Below are 16193 nucleotides of genomic sequence, written 5' to 3' on the forward strand. Positions count from 1 at the left end.
CAATAAAATCTCAAATCTGTTTTTAGATCGCATGCTTCTGCTGCTCAAGTCATCTGTCCAGTGCTATTTATATAGAGTGAAACTTCACAAGGTTATATTTCTTTTGTGGCAAGCCCCCACACTACCTAGTGTTCTGATTCCAAGAGAATGTGTGAACTTTAAAAAATATATACCTTCAAGCGTCTGTCTGTCAAATACAGCAATGTTTTGTAAATGGAGTAGGGAAATAACTTTAAATAAATGTTTGATCAAAGAGAAAGTAAACAAAAATACAATGTGACAAAATGAGGAAATGAAAGACATAGGGACAAAATCAGATAAGGCAGAAGATGTTGGTATGAGTCATGCTCTCTGATGTTCCTTGTGACTGGGTGTCCAGTAATGCTCCTGGAGGGCCACTGCCCGGCAAAGTTTAGCTCCAATTAAACACCCTTGAACCAGCTAATAAATATCTTCAGGCTTACTCGAAACTTGCAAGCAACTTGGAGCTAAACTCTAAAGCAGTGGTTCTCATCTCCAGTCCTGGGGACCTGCACATTTTCTATGTCTTCCATATCTTATGCACCTGATTCAGATCACCAGCTCGTTAAGAGGGAGCTCCATGAACTGAGTGTCAGATGAGAGAGAGATACAAAATGTACAGAGCAGTAGATCCCCGGGACCGAAGTTGAGAACTACTGGGCTAGAGGATGTTGGCCTTCCAGGAGTGGGTTTGAACACCCTTGCTCTAACCAAGCACATTCACAAACACAGATGGAAAATAGCAATGGTGGAGGAGCAGAGCTCAAACACGGGGGCCAGAGGGGGATGTGGGAAACCAGAGATGGATGAGTAGAGTCCACCTTGATAGCAGTTTTCAAAGTTGTGTTTCCTCTGGTTGTTGTTGCTGTCTATATGGTTGTGAGAGGCACTATGGGACAGGTGTGAGTACTCAGATTGGTGAGTGTCCTGGCTGGACATGCCGTCAGGCTGCGGGTGGTAAGAGCGAGGCTGAATTGTAGGGCTGCTTCTCCCCAGCACGTGCAGGGATGAATTCCTCTCAGGAATGTCAGGAAGCAACTCCACCAGCAATCTATGAAGAATGTTGTTGTCTGGAAAGTTACCCCTGTGCTTCTCAGTGCAGACGTGGTCGTAGATGTCTTTCAGGGCTGAATCTAGAGCTTCATACATACAGCTCTTGGAGTTTGGCACTCGGGAACAACTCAAAGGTGACAGGTTCTTCTGGCGGAAAGGCACTGGGCTGACCAGGAAGGCGAGCTTGCTGAGACCAAACTCTGATTCTTCTACGCGCAAATGTTGCATCCGGTCCTGCTTGGCCCTCTCGTGCTTGATCATAGTGGTGAAGCGTGTGTAGGAAGCTGGACAGCGGCTCTTGCAAGAGCTCACAAGCTGCCTGTGATAATTATGGTGGTGCCCCAGTCCGCAGAAGCTCTCGGAGGAGGCAAATGAACACACGTCAAACTCCCTCTCGCTACAGAAGGATGAGCCCTCCATCTGGATGAAGTCACTAAGATCAGATACTACAGCATCATGCTCACTGTCTGAGTAGTCGTGTTGCATGGTAGAGTTTTGTAATTGGTCACTGGTGACTTGAATGTGGATTGGCACATTGGTTTTTATCTTGGGGTATTGAGGGCGTCCTTCAGGAGGATTTCTGGCTAGTGGTTCTTCATCCAGTAATGACTCAATAGAAAGGCTACGCTTGGGGGCGCTGGCCCTTCTCCAAGAACCCCTGATCAGGCACTCATCCCCAAGATTTGGCATGGATTTAGACTTCTGGATCAGACTCTCAAATTCTGAAATCCTGTTGTGCACCATTTCCCTAGGCACCTCTTCCTTACAGCTCTTGTTGCCAGTACGTCTGTCCTTCCGCTGTTCGCTCTCATACTTATGAATCCTGGCTTTGACCGAGCATATCACTGTAGAGTTCATCAGCTCTTGACGGTTGATGTGATGCATCTTTTTGTAGAGTTTGAGGAAGCCTGGTGCATCGTGGGCCGAGCGGTGCCTTGTCCTCTCCCTATGATCCTCAGACTCTTGGGCGTCACTGCACTGTGATGCCTCTAGTTCGCCGTTGTGCAACAAGGAGCCGGTGCTTTCCAAATGGGTCCGCACTTTCCTTCCCCTCCCGTCAGAGAGAAGGTCATCACAGCTCCGGGATTTGAGCTTAGATGTGGTCTCCTCTGAGATCATCCAGTCTTCTGGGTGCTCTTGTGTTGTTCTCCAGCCTTCAGGGAGGCTGGAGAAGCCTTCTGAGACAGCCATGAAACTGTTCTCATTTTGCCCTTTCTTTTGATATGTGGATTCTGAGGTAGCACGGTTTGGATTTTGACCATTTAAATGTGCTGTTTGCATATTGCTCACATCCCCACCTTAGATATCCACCACAAGCAGCATGGTAAAAAAGAGACATGAGAAGACATTAAAAGGTAACTGACGCACAGGAGTGAAAAGTAAGGATGTTTATACTACAACCCGGAGGAAAACTGGAGAGAAATCAGACATCTTGATCAACAAGCAATTGATATGCTACACTACACTGAGACAAGATTGTAAGCACTAAATAATGCATTGAATTTTATTAATGCAAAGGGAAAGTCGTTTAAAATTCTGCTTGCGCTGCGAGGAGCAAAATGAACATGTCTGCGAACCTTCTTGTGTTGCTTATTCTTTCTGTAACGTGCACAATTGTGGCTGCTTGTCTGACATCTACCTTTAGTCCTGATGTCGGCGGGGGAGCTGGGGCTGGTGAGGGGATTCCTCTGGGTGCTGCTGCTCCTGGGTAACTCTTGTGGTCTGACAGACGTTTGTGATGTGCCCACACTGCTCTGAGCCCTGGGCTGAGCGGCTGCAGGTTCAGATTTCCGTCTCTTGTTATCACTGGCAGAGCTGCAGAATCAATGTGACTGAGGATTTATATTAACCAATAAAAAATGTAAATTGTTATAAACAACGAAAAAAAGGGACTCCTAGGTTAAGAATGAAAGGTAATCTAATCTCCATCTGAAAATAATGCCATGGTTTCTCACCTATAGTGACTTCAAAATATATTAGAAAAAAAAAATCAAACCAAGTGAGATTTAAGTTTGTTAGATTTGAAAGTATTTGACTTTATTTTTATATAATACATACAATTTTCTTATTAATTATATTATAAAATACTTTAGTGATTGATACAAGCAAGCAAATATTATAAAACACAACAAAAAGTAGTCCGACACTTTCTGAATGTTAAACTTAAAAAAAAAAAAAAAGTTCTGTAAGGTCATGACCTGCACCATGCATCCAATAAGAATGACCTTGGGATCAGCTGGTTAAAAGTCATTGCAAAAAAAAAAAAAAATTTGAGGAAAAGGTCAGTTTTCATTTGTCACTTTGTTTGATATTTTCTAAACATATTTTTTTTTTTAAATGTATGCAATAAAGTGTAGAGATTTGAGCAGCTTTCAAATAATTTCAATGCATTTACAGTGAACCTACCATGATGTTCTTTCAAGGCTCCTGTCTGTGGATGACTGAAAAAGGGAGGTCTGCAACAGATGAAGGAGAAAAGGTAGGGTGAATTCCTCGCTTAATATCCACACTAAATTTACAGTATAGGTTTCTTTGACACCCAGCACTCTCCTTCACAAATCCAACAGTGGTTAAAAGAGTCAAAAAAACTCCAATGTCTGGACACAGTGACATGGGCCAGCTGTCTCTTGAAAAGCCCAGCCATTCCCAGGACAGCTAGATGCATTAGATCACTTACGAGGGTTTCTATGTCGAACAAAGCAGGGAATTCCTTGTACGCATTGCTGGAGTAGATAATCATCTTCCTGTTTGCTGAAGCTCTGAGCAGTGTTATCGGGAACAGCTCTCCAGACCCGCAGCAGATGCCCCTTGTGTTTTTTTAACCCTCTTTAAAAGTAGCCCAAGCATGCAGTTCCAGAACTGTCTCCTCAGTGTGGCACATTTACATTTAGTCAACATAAATACAGCTCTGAGTGACAGATACCACAGTAGCAGGCTCAAAATTGGGTTGGAAAGCCTCTGTTACAAGTTTGAGCAATTTTACAGCATTCCTCAAATCACAACTGTTACTACACTGGCCTCTATGTTACGTTCTCTTCTTAAAGTGGTCAGTAGCAATTCATAGGGAGGAACCGATTAAAAAATCAGCAGCATTTTTAAGACAAATTCAGTAAACAGCTGTGCCACTTTCATGTGGTAGATACATCTTTATCAGTAGCAAATTTGTGCAAAATGCACCGAAATAGTGCTATATCATGGCATTCTTTCAATCACGCCTCCTTTCTATGTAAACATTATAGATATAGATAAACCATAATTACAAAACAATGCATTCAATGTTACATGATTTGCATAATTCTGAATAGGGGGCTAAAACAACTTAATGTGTGCAAGAAAGCGACACCATTAATTTATTCTTAATTAATTATCCCCTTTGACAGCGAGCAAACTATATTTACAATGACAGAAAAAAGCCTGTGAGTGAAAGAGGAGCTGTAATATGAGGCTGTAGATGGCATGTCCATAGATCCTTCACCTCCTACAAACACATGGACAGAATCGGCAGATGACAGCCAGGAGGAAGTGCTCATATCTCACGATAAATATATGATGTAATAATAGACAGAACTGTAATTATGATAAGAGAAGCAAATGAAGATGTAGATGCATTAAACAGATTCTTAAGACATTGAATAAAACATGTCCCACACTATCACCTGCAATTGCTTTTGTAAGGAGCAGCACTTATATTTTTAATAATAATCAACTCAAATTTACCATGCCATCCTTATATGCAGGTAACTATTTAATCAAAATTCAAAATTCTGAAAAGATATTAGATGTGTCCCAATGCACTATTCTTTGCCATTTTCAAATAGAGTGAGTAGTGTGTTTGCACTGAAAATTCAAAAAAGATAAAATGGTGCTTCAAATACCCAGCTGATGCACTTATTTAACATAAGAAAACTTATGTTGCATACTTCATGGATACTTAACTGTCACACATTTCCTTACATAGCGGACTCTAATGCTAAATTACAAAATATCCTTATAAAATGTATACACTAGACAGTTGTGTACATATTAGGTAGTGTAAGGTATAATAAATTACTCGGGACACAACTACCATCACTTAAAAATATATATGCATGTATGTACAGTATGTGTGTGTATGTATTTATATAAATCAATACAAAATATTAATCAACACCTCTGAACATGATTTACAGACTTTTTCTCTTTGCATAAACCTTTTACTTTTTTATTTTACTTTAGTCCAATATGTGGCATATCTGAAAAATAAATTAGTGCATTGCTTTAGTTAAAAAAATTGAGGTTAAGTGGTCTTAATGAGGAAGGTTTGAGAAGGTAGGCACTAGCTTATTTCAGTTCATTTCTCTCTTTCGTTCCCCAAGTTGGTCAGTAAAGCAGTTAATCACTCAGTTAATCACTCCTTCAGTCATTCTTTACCTCCGATCGGAATCGAGGTGAGCTCTCTGGATTGTAATCGAGATGTTTTTTTGGAGGCTTCACATAGAGATGGGATAGAGGCAGGGAACAGCAGTGAAACAGTAACATAACAAGAGAGAAAGTAAAGTCACATGACTACAAGAGCGACAAAGTGACAACCACAAACTATAAAGTTGCAAATATGCATCAAAAACACTACACACCGCAGTACAGCTCCTTTTTATAGAAACACAACCAGTAGCACGCCACGTCAAAGACTACTAAACTACACACACCTTGCATAAAGAGTGAAAAGTCAAAAATCTAGTAAAGTCATGCAATATGCTCAACTGAATCCACAACAGATTTTATCATCAGCAAACAGTCTGCAACAGTCTTCTCATTTATCACACTCCAGTTATTTATCCCACTCCACTGTATGTTACAGTGTCCAGAACTGTGTGTTCAGTCATTTCAGACATGTCCACCACAGGCTGACAGCATGTGAAGCATGTATCTGACCTTTCCACCCCCACACCGATCACAAGCGGCATGCTAGCAGCACCAAACCAAAGCCACACTTACCGGCCGCCCAAACTCCAGTTCAGCAAAGAACTTATACCACGGCTCATTTTCTAAATCTATGTCCTCTGGCCTTAAGTTACTTCTCTGGTGTTGAGAATGAAAGCAGGTGGGAGAAGAAGATGAAAATAAGGGATGAAATGAGATAATCATGTGAATGTGACAGATACAGATGTAAAACGAGGAATGCCTTCATTGGACAAGAAACAAGTTCAGCAGAGCACAAAACTATTATTGCTATGTTGAAAATATCAACAGGTCAAAGGCTGGTTTTTATTTTCCTCTCCTATCCAGCAGAGGGCAGTGGCACATAATAAATGCTCACTGCACTGGCAGGAGCAAATTGGTTCCTCTAACCTTGTTAGTGACCTTGACCACATTAAGCTCTATTGGACCCATAATTTATCTGCTCTGTTGAGTGAGTCTGAACAGGTTTGCTGAAGCACTTCAGCTCAATCAGGGCAAATGCTTGCGGAGGTTCTGTGAACATATATACAAAGGCCATCATGTAATTTCAACTATTTCCATGAATATTATCAGTGCAACTCAGTTTAATCAATCAGCATTCTGTGTTTGATGCCTGCAGCGCTGCTGACACTGGGACTCGCCGATTGATAGTATTTCATTAGTGGCATCTGGTTTACGATCTGTCTATAGCCATAAAGTCATGGGGCACTAATTCCAAGATCAATACATTTGTGCCTTCAAATACTAAACTCAAATTGTAAAATAAATTCAATACACTTTGTGTAACCAATTTTAAACAAATCATAAATAAAGTTACCTTTAAAACTATTCACAGAAAGTATGTAGCTCATTTCATTGCATTAAGTGTCATTTTCAAAGTTCACACAAAAATGATAACGTATTAAACATTAAGTCACTGATTACTTACTGCTCTCTCTTGCTCTAAAATAGATGACTTTCCCGGCTCATAGTCAAAGATACTTCTCGGCTCTGCTCTGTATTTCCGTGTGTCCACCTTTCTGTCAGGAGGCCCCCACTTATTCCTGCAACAAGAACAAAAAATTATGTAGCAGCTGAAAAAATTCCTTAAAATTTGTCTGAGAAATGTTGTCACTGAATAAGCATGGATGGGTGGTTCTCACATGTCAGGTGTGCTCCTGCCTCTCTGTGGTGCCTCCCTGTGCTGTGTGGATGCTGATGTGGGCAGAGGAGAAGGGAGAGAAGAGGAGGCAGGCATCCTGAAACCGTACCCGCCGTTATCAGAGACACTCTTGGTGATGGGCCGGTAGGAGCTGGTTTTAGGTGCAGGATGGGGCTCAACAGCATTAGGTGCAGCATGCTTATCTGAAAGAAATAATAACAAATATATAATACTAAATATAATATTTTGATAAATAAACAAATAAAAACCATCACCCTATTTTTATGGATTTTTTTTAGTGTAAAGCACTTGACACTGAAGACTGGAGTAATGGCTGCTGAAAATTCTGCTTTGCAATAACAGGAATAAATAGCATTGTAAAATAGTTTCAATTTGAAAAATGTTATTTTAAATTGTGATAACACCTCATAATATTGTACAACATTTTTTAAAAGCTGCATCATTTTTTTTAAACAATAAAAATAAAAATACATAAATGATGCATAAAATGAATAATGCATAATTATTATTACTATGGTAAGTGCATGTCACATGTAACATGTATCAAGGATACAAAAAAAAAGTGCCCCCCCCCCAAAAAAAAATAAATAAATAAATATATATATATATATATATATATATATATATATATATATATATATATATATATATATATATATTATGCACATTGCTACTGGTTTATATTAGTTTTATTGTTTCTTATTTGGTATCAAAATTATTTGGTAATAAAGTAATACCGAATCAAAGAGAGACCTTGTTTGGAAATAGTTGCACCAGTAACAGGATCTGTGGCAGTATGAGTCCCAGACCATTCTTTCTCTGTGAAAACAAATAAGACTAACATGGATTAAATAAATCTTAAACTGCATTTTAAACATAATAACAAAAACAAACTCATTTGTAAGCAGGATGTGGGAGTGAGACAATTAAAAAGACATAAGAGGACACAAAATGAAGGGTTTGATCCTGTGACCTCTGAAATCTCTCAGGCAAACCCCCTGACAGTCCATTTCCAGTAATGAACACACTTGTAATCCACAACCTGCTTCTTTTTAGGTGGCCCTAGGATGCCCTTCTCTCCAAAAAAAAACCCGTCCAAGACAGGTCCATAATCAAACTGAAAATACATGGCTTTATCTCGTCTGACATGATTAAAATCACAATAGCAAAGAGATTCTGTATATCCGTTGCATTTATAAAACCAAACAGTAAATATCTGTAATTACAGCATAAAATAATAAACAAAACCCAACAGACATTGTAATCCTGTTTAGTTGCATACATGCTCTAAATAAAAATCCTTCCAATAACCACATAATATGTTAACAGGGAATGCAAAGCATGATTTTTTTAAGTTTTAATGGTAAAAATCCAGTCCTACCTGGTTTAGGCACCACATGAATCTGTTGGAACATGGTCTTGTACCAATCTTTTGGCCTGTCAACAGTCTAATAAAACAACACACAAAGCAAGCATTTTTTAGATTTCAGGCAGTCCAAGCACTTAAAGCTTAAGATTCCAATGTTCAGATGCAAAGCTGAGCAAACAAATAGCAACCCGAAAGTGCTCCATGACCTTGAGTCCAAAACTCTGGATAAGGCTCCTGTAAAAATGCTGATGCAATTGGCCTCTCCACGTTAAGCTGAGAGAGACACATCACTGTCTGTCTGCTGGCCCATCAATGATGCTGAGCGCAGCTGCCCCTGTTTCCCTGGGGCTAAATTAAACTCTGTGTGGGAAAATGCAATTTAGCGCACAAATCAAAACAGCCAGTCCCATGTGACCAGAGACCAACTGAAGATTAATTCTGGAATGAACAATTATAGTTATGCACTTCCGACAATGTCTCCAGAGCCAATAAAGAGTCAGAGAGGCCAGCTTTCTCAAAATGAATGCTAAGCTTTTAGGCAAACAAGTGTATATAATTGTTTATTCTGTTGATTCATTCTAAACAGTTTACAGTATGATACTCTCCAGTAACATATAGGTGTCTCTTCATCTTTTGCCACTTTTATTTACCAGAGTTTTGTTAAACACACACACACACACAAAAAAAACTAGACTAAAAGTATTTTTTGTTATAAGAGTAGCACATTATCTTGTTGCCTTCCTGGCATGCATTCATCGTTCAAATGCATTGTTATAGATGTGTTTCAGTGTTCCTGTGTCCCAAGTGGTAGAGCATTGTGTTAGCAGCGTAAGGTTGTGGGTTCGATTCCCAGGGAACACATGTTAGGTAAAAAATGTTAGCCTGAATGCACTCTAAGTTGCTTTGGAAAAAAGCGTCTGATAAATGTAAATGTAGATCATAGAATTTTATTGTATCCATATCCCAGATCCAGACTTTGAAATGAAACTATGAAAATATTTATAAATTATTACATGATTAAAACAATGATCATCTAAAAAGTTAATTAATCATAAACCATTTTAATATTTTTTGTTAAAATTATTTATATAAATCTAGAAATATCATTTGTGGGCATCATATTTTTTTTGTTGTTGTTGTTGTTGTGCATCATTTGCAATTTCAGGTGTTATTGTGTAAGTGTAAGTGTAACAATATAATGTATTTCTTATTTGTGTATTTAAAATACATGCCTAAATACTAGCTAAACTTGCAAAATATTTTACAGCAAAAATGTAATTTTCATTACAAAATGCTTTAAAACACAGTGCATTATAATTGGTAAGAGAATACATTGTGGTAGAAAGGTTCTTAGGGCCCTATTTTAACGATCTGAAACGCAAGTGTCAAAGCGCGAAGCGCAAGTAACTTTGTGGGCGGGTCTCGGCGCTGTTGCTATTTTCCCGGCGGGATAAATGGCTCTTGCGCCCGGCGCAAATCTAAAGTGGGTTGGTCTGAAGCAGCTTCATTATTCATAGGTGTGGTTTGGGCGTAACGTGAAATAAACCAATCAGAACGTCATCCAACATTCCCTTTAAAAGCAGGTGCGCAAGTTCCATTATGGATTGCTATTATTGTGGCGTATTTACCAGGCGCACGCCAGGAGCGGTTCACAGCCGAGGAGACTGATGTTCTTGTAAGAGCAGTGAAAGACAGAGAAGTTGTGTTGTATGGGGATGGGAGAAACCCACCCAAAATTGCGTCGGTTAAACAGGCGTGGGAGGAAATAGCCACAATTGTTTCATCGATTTTTTTTTCCTGGTTCTTGACGGACAAACCAATTTGTCAGATGTCCTTATACATATATGACCTCAAACAGGTCTGATCCTTAATTACTACAATTAGCCTGAATAATTTTTAAGCTAGATTTATGCCTATTTTTTCACATCTTCGTGGCACACCACAATGATTTCCGTCATCTCATGTGTTAATATTTTTTTTAAGTGTAACAATTTATGATTCGCAAAAATAACTGTTGCATCTGTGTAGATTACATGAACAAAGTGTATGCGCGTTGTGCACGCTATACATTATGGTCAAGCATGCGCCCTTAAAATAGCAGAATGAACAACGCGCAACGCGCCACTGACTTTAGACTAGGTTTTTTCTGGTCAGTGGCGCAATTGTTTAATGGAACATCAAAATAGCACCAGGGATTGTTTGCGCCGGAACACGCCTCCTTTTTTGCGCTGAACCGCCCAGGGAGCGCAAGTTCATTCACTAGTTTAGCGACGTGCTTCTGTGGAGGGAAAAGCGCGCTTTGCGCGGGTGCAAAATAGTAATGACACATGCGTCGGTGTACAAAGTCAATTGCGCTGGGTGCAAGATAGGGCCCTTAATGTTATAAAAATGTACAAACAAAATGCACGCAGTTGCAAAATATATATAATTTGCTCAATAATTTTCTTCTCTGAATTGAGTGCATGACAGAAATGTAAACAAAAATACCAAAGGATTATATGAATCTAAGCTGCACAGTATGAATATGGAAACAAAAGATTAACATCCTGGAACAGCATTCACTCACCGTCCGTATGGCACCGGGAATCCCAGACTCATCCACAGGACTGAATGCAGTAAAGAGCGGAGCTTTCCCTGTCGTTTCTTTCCTGTCAGTCTGTGGCGCTCGTGCGGGAGGATCCACGTTGGTGCAGATCGGAGTGCTAGACTCAGAGGCTGATGGGAGGAAGACAGGGTCAGGTTAGGGTGCGTGTGTTTTAAGTAATTCCCATGAAACTAACCAACATTCCCATGTCAGTAACTGAGAAAAACAGCCAGGTCAGGGATGCAGTGCAGAATGTAATTCCAAATCAGGAGAAATAATCCATAAATATGTTGATTCCAGTATTCTGGCATGGAATAATAAACACAGAAAGCAGCTCCCCACATACAGTCTGGCATTCAGATGGAAGCCTTTTGGGGAAAAACAGCAAAATGGGCTTTGTTTCACAGACAAATGCTAGCCTCATGCACACAGACGCTCTAATCCCAATGTCTCAGCTCCTCCCTCACCCCAACCGCTCCAGGGCTCAGATTTGAGCTTAATCCCTGGCATTCACCATTTGGGATTAGAGAGATGGCGGACGCACACTCAGAGCAGACCCGTCGAGATACGCTTAGTGTCACATGGGCGGAAAACACTGCTGTTGTCAGTTCATGATTTCTTACTTATTAGTACTTCATTAGAGTCTGGCACATCACACCAGTGACTTTTCAGAGACCAGAGAGAACATCTGCACAGCTGGTCTGTAATGCTTATGGCACACATTAGGCTGTACGGATATTTCCAGGACATTAAAAACGCTATTCTGGAATAAGTATTTTTATAGCTCTGCTACCTCATATCATGTCTTTGAATATTTAATAGAGCCATGTTCACAGCTTATGCTACTTATTACGGCTGGGTATCAGTACAGATTTCCTGATTCGACCCAATTCGGATTCACAAACTCGGAATTAGATGTTGATGTGCTTTATTTCAGTTGTGCTTTATTTCACTGCTGTGTGTGTGTGCACTTGGATGGGTTAAATGCAGAGTACCAACTCTGAGTATGGCTTCCCATACTTGGCAAATGTCACGACTTTCCCTTTCACTAATGTCCATTTTGCTAACAAATAAAATACATTACCCTTCTGCTAATGCTGTAAATCACACATGTGAGAGTTTCCGACTGATTAAAACGAATAGGGGTGCAACGGATCGTAGATGATCCGTGATCTTAATTATTAATTCAGTTTCCTTGTTCTTACCAATGATGAAATCAATAATGACGGTGAACGTCACTGACACAAGAGCATGTGGAAGTGTTAGATTATCAGTACTCACCAGTGCGTCTAGACTGCTGCATGGCTGTAATACCAGGGCTCAGAGAAGGAGGAGGGGGGTATGTTGAAGGAGAGAAGGGTCTTTGGAAGTGACTATGAGGACTTGCTGGCACACTCAGACCCCCGTTCACAGTCATCTGGCCCTGTATATCACAACAGAAAAACCCTGTTAACATTTTTAGCTATAATAAACTACATTGAGATCGGACTGTTTTGTCACAGATTACATCTTTTAGCCTTAATGAAAGTTTACAGAAGTTAAAGAATGGAATAAAAACAATGAAAACAAATCCCCAAAAGATCTGTGCATCGACTAGTAAAATAAACATTACTAATACAGTGCCCACCTACTGGAGAAAAAGAAGAGACAGAAGATGCAAAAAAAAAAAAAAAAAAAAAAATTAAATTAAATAAAAAAAATAGTCCTAAAAACATTACAAGTGGACTTATACAATATATATATGCAACAGTTTGGGGTCTGTACATTTTTTCAAATGCTTCTGAAAGAAATCTCTTTTGCTCACTAACGCTGCATTTATTTAATCAAATATACATTATGGTCAAATCATAGCTATTACAAAATATTATTAGAATTTCAAAAATCATTTGTCTAATATATTGTATTTTTCTTTTAAATGTAATTTATTCTTGTGATGGCAAAGATCAATTTTCAGCAGCCATTACTCCAGTATTTTCTTAGCTGAAACCATTTCATTTTATTTTATTTACTTTGATAATTAAAAGAGAAGCATTTATTTAAAATAGAAATCTTTTGAATTGACTGTAAATTTAGATTCATTTCCTTGCGTGGCTGCCGAATGAAATTATTGATTAAAAAAAAAACAATTTCATGACCACATTTTTTTTTAAACAACAAATGTTGAATATGGCCCCTTTAGAAATAGAGGTACAATAGGAATCCTTATGAAAACTGTCAAAGAAAAAAGCAGTAAGTTACAGACGGGACAGAGTGTCGAACTGCCGGTGAATAAGTTACATGAGCGGTGCCAGCTGGAGGGGAGTGTAACCCCATGTTAACTATGACTGCACTCATCGGGCTGAGGGTTGGAGAAGGGGTACGAGAGCCAGCCTCTGGGCCTAGTCCACACACCCTCAACTCCTCCAGCACCGCTGTGGACGCTTCGCTCTGAGTGCAGGAAGAGCAGCGGCTCTGCCCCAGCGGAGGCTCCGGGCCGGGAGAAGGGGTCTCGGGGTGAAGGTCAGCTCTGATGAAACCGATGGAGAGTCTGAGCCGGTTAGGTGGTGACTGTGAGGACAGTGCTTTTCCGGGATAGGTTTGTTTGAGGAGGGCAGGCACCTCAGGCTGAATGACATAGAGGAGAGTGGCACATGAGATTCAGCAGCTGGCACGGCGTGAGTGAGAGAAGTAGTGATGAGATGCTGCTGACGACAGGTATTACAGAAATGAGATCAAAATGATACTCCAGTGTTGCAATTGAGCATAATAATAATTAAAAAGGAAAGATCTAATTTTACAATGACATGAACCTAAATATTGATCAACAAAATGGAGAACGGGATTAGTTATGTTTGCTAAGGTACAGCATGGTGTAGGACAGGTTATTAAGCTTATGCATATATGGTTAGGAAATCCGTGACATATACCACTGGAGGGGATGTAGGTGGCAGTGGAGGGCAGGGGAATGAGCGGCTATCCGAAAGGTCCATCCTTTTAGGAGGGGTAGGGGGTCTCAAAGACAGTGTCTGGGTGCGCCGTCCTGATATCTGAGGCCTAGGGTTAATGCGGATGGAGACGGAAGCTACATGTCTCTCCAGCTCCCAGGATGGAGGGTGTGAGTAGCTCTGCTCTGCTTGTGAAGAGCATGAGGTTTGGTCCTCTGTGGACAGCAGTCTGTTGGAGTGGGCACTATGCTCTTGTGCCTGATTGAGGAGAGTGGGCATTGGGATATTAGAGCATGGCTCAGATACTGTTGATCTCATTGAATAACAGGGTGTGGACATGGTTGCCTTGAGGAATAAACTCTCTGAGATTAAGAGTTTAGTGTTAAAGTTAGGACAGGCACAACTGGAACGTTTCTCAATGAAGAACACAAACACTACAAATGAAAGTACAAGTGAGAAAGTAGATTAAATAATATTAGAATTCAGAAATTATCCGCAACTGGAAAGGAAACAGAAATATTTTTCTTGATATGGTTTATTTATTTCATTATATTCATTAAGTAAATTCAATAATTTATAAATAAATATATTTGACTAATTTATATAAATATTTTTTTGTTTGTTTTTTTTGTGTGTTTTGTTCCTATAATTTATTATTAAACTTGTATTTACTTTCTTTTTTAAATGTTCATTTTGTATTTTTATTTTTCACATTAACTTGGGTAACAGCAGGGCTCCAGACTCACTGGTCACTCTTTTGCAAATGATTTGGTCGCAATATTTTTATTTATGTTTTTTTTTTTTTTTTTTCGCTACAACATAGGATTCATTGATTCATGCTGATTAACTTTTATCATAGTTTATAGTTTATAGAAAGTGGTTAACATTCAACCCGCTCTTTTTCATCAATAGTATTTATTTGTGATTTGAATTTTGTGAACAGGAGTTCCTCTTTTGTTATGTTATAATATAAATTTTTCAGAAAAATTCTGTCATATTGCGCACAAACTGACAGTCACCACTCACAAGCTACTACTAAAATTGTAGAAACGTAATTTTCTGTAAAGTTGCTTTGTAAAAATCGCTATATAAATAATCTTGAAATGAACTGATAAATAAGCCAGGCTTTGGGTACTTTCACTTTCACAATCACAATCACGATCAGTCACATTTAAAAATAAAAATAAAAAGTTGTCCGTTTCCCCTTTTAAGACTAAAACAGAAGATGGATTCATTGTTATTCTTAACTAAAAAGCACAACAACAATAAAACAGTAAGATACAATGACGAACTAGCTTATAAAATGTTTATTAACAAAGACAAATAAGATGAGGCATGGCATACACCACATGCAGTGTTATATACTGACTTATAAATTACAAAAACGTTTAGCAAACACTGAGGAATCAAATAAAAAAATAACATAAAATAAAAGAGAGCCTCATAGCGTAATGAGAGGTAAACAGTAAAGATAACAACTTAAAAAAAAAAAAAGAAAAGAAAAGTAAAACTAAACTTGCTGCTGGTGATAGTGCTTGCATGTTTTTCCCCGACAAGAATACCAACATGTTCACCTTCTCTGGTTTAAGAAGCACTTTTACTTTACTTTAGCTAGGAAGCCATCAATCGTTTCCTTAATATTCAAGTAATTTTTTGATACGGCGAGTATAAACCAGGCTCTATACTCTTGAGTGCTGCACAGTTTACATGAGTAGCGTGGATTTGTTAAACAAAAACAGAGACTGACTGAGTGTACCATTAACGAAATTGTCTGTGCATTAATTGAATACATAATTTTATTAAAATTTTGCAGTCGGTTTGGTCGCAGTCTGGAGCCCTGATAGGGTTTAATGCTTGAACTTAATACATACATACATATATAAATTATATATATAAAACTCAGACATTTCCTGAGGAAGGAAAACCTCCAGCAACAGTTAGGATGAGAAAAACCGATGAGTGAAGTAAACCCAGCAAAACGTACTGGTGTGGGAGACTTTTTATCCTGAAAGATGGGCCTGACACTTTTGTAGCCTTTAGCTTCCAGAGAAGAAAAGCACACGTCACCATTTCTCAGGACATCACTGACGCTGCTGCCGGGCCTCCACAAATCTGACAGGAGACAAACAAAACACTTCAGTG

General features: G+C 39.1%; 1 protein-coding gene across 1 annotated transcript in view; it reads right to left on the reverse strand.

Moving 5' to 3' along the window:
* LOC113057795 (sorbin and SH3 domain-containing protein 2-like) overlaps positions 1 to 16193 on the reverse strand; it is a 47423-nt gene that overhangs the window by 15619 nt on the left and 15611 nt on the right. The window contains exons 6-18 of the mRNA XM_026225312.1: positions 16036 to 16163; positions 13405 to 13731; positions 12409 to 12550; positions 11110 to 11258; positions 8556 to 8622; positions 7928 to 7993; positions 7155 to 7356; positions 6941 to 7055; positions 6049 to 6132; positions 5485 to 5541; positions 3481 to 3530; positions 2714 to 2889; positions 843 to 2372 (exon numbers count right to left, since the gene is read on the reverse strand). Coding sequence (XP_026081097.1) covers positions 843 to 2372; positions 2714 to 2889; positions 3481 to 3530; positions 5485 to 5541; positions 6049 to 6132; positions 6941 to 7055; positions 7155 to 7356; positions 7928 to 7993; positions 8556 to 8622; positions 11110 to 11258; positions 12409 to 12550; positions 13405 to 13731; positions 16036 to 16163 — 3093 coding nt within the window. The remainder of the gene's footprint in view (positions 1 to 842; positions 2373 to 2713; positions 2890 to 3480; positions 3531 to 5484; positions 5542 to 6048; positions 6133 to 6940; positions 7056 to 7154; positions 7357 to 7927; positions 7994 to 8555; positions 8623 to 11109; positions 11259 to 12408; positions 12551 to 13404; positions 13732 to 16035; positions 16164 to 16193) is intronic.

The sequence above is a fragment of the Carassius auratus genome, chromosome 39, assembly GCF_003368295.1.
Source record: "Carassius auratus strain Wakin chromosome 39, ASM336829v1, whole genome shotgun sequence".
Classification (NCBI taxonomy): Eukaryota; Metazoa; Chordata; class Actinopteri; order Cypriniformes; family Cyprinidae; genus Carassius; species Carassius auratus.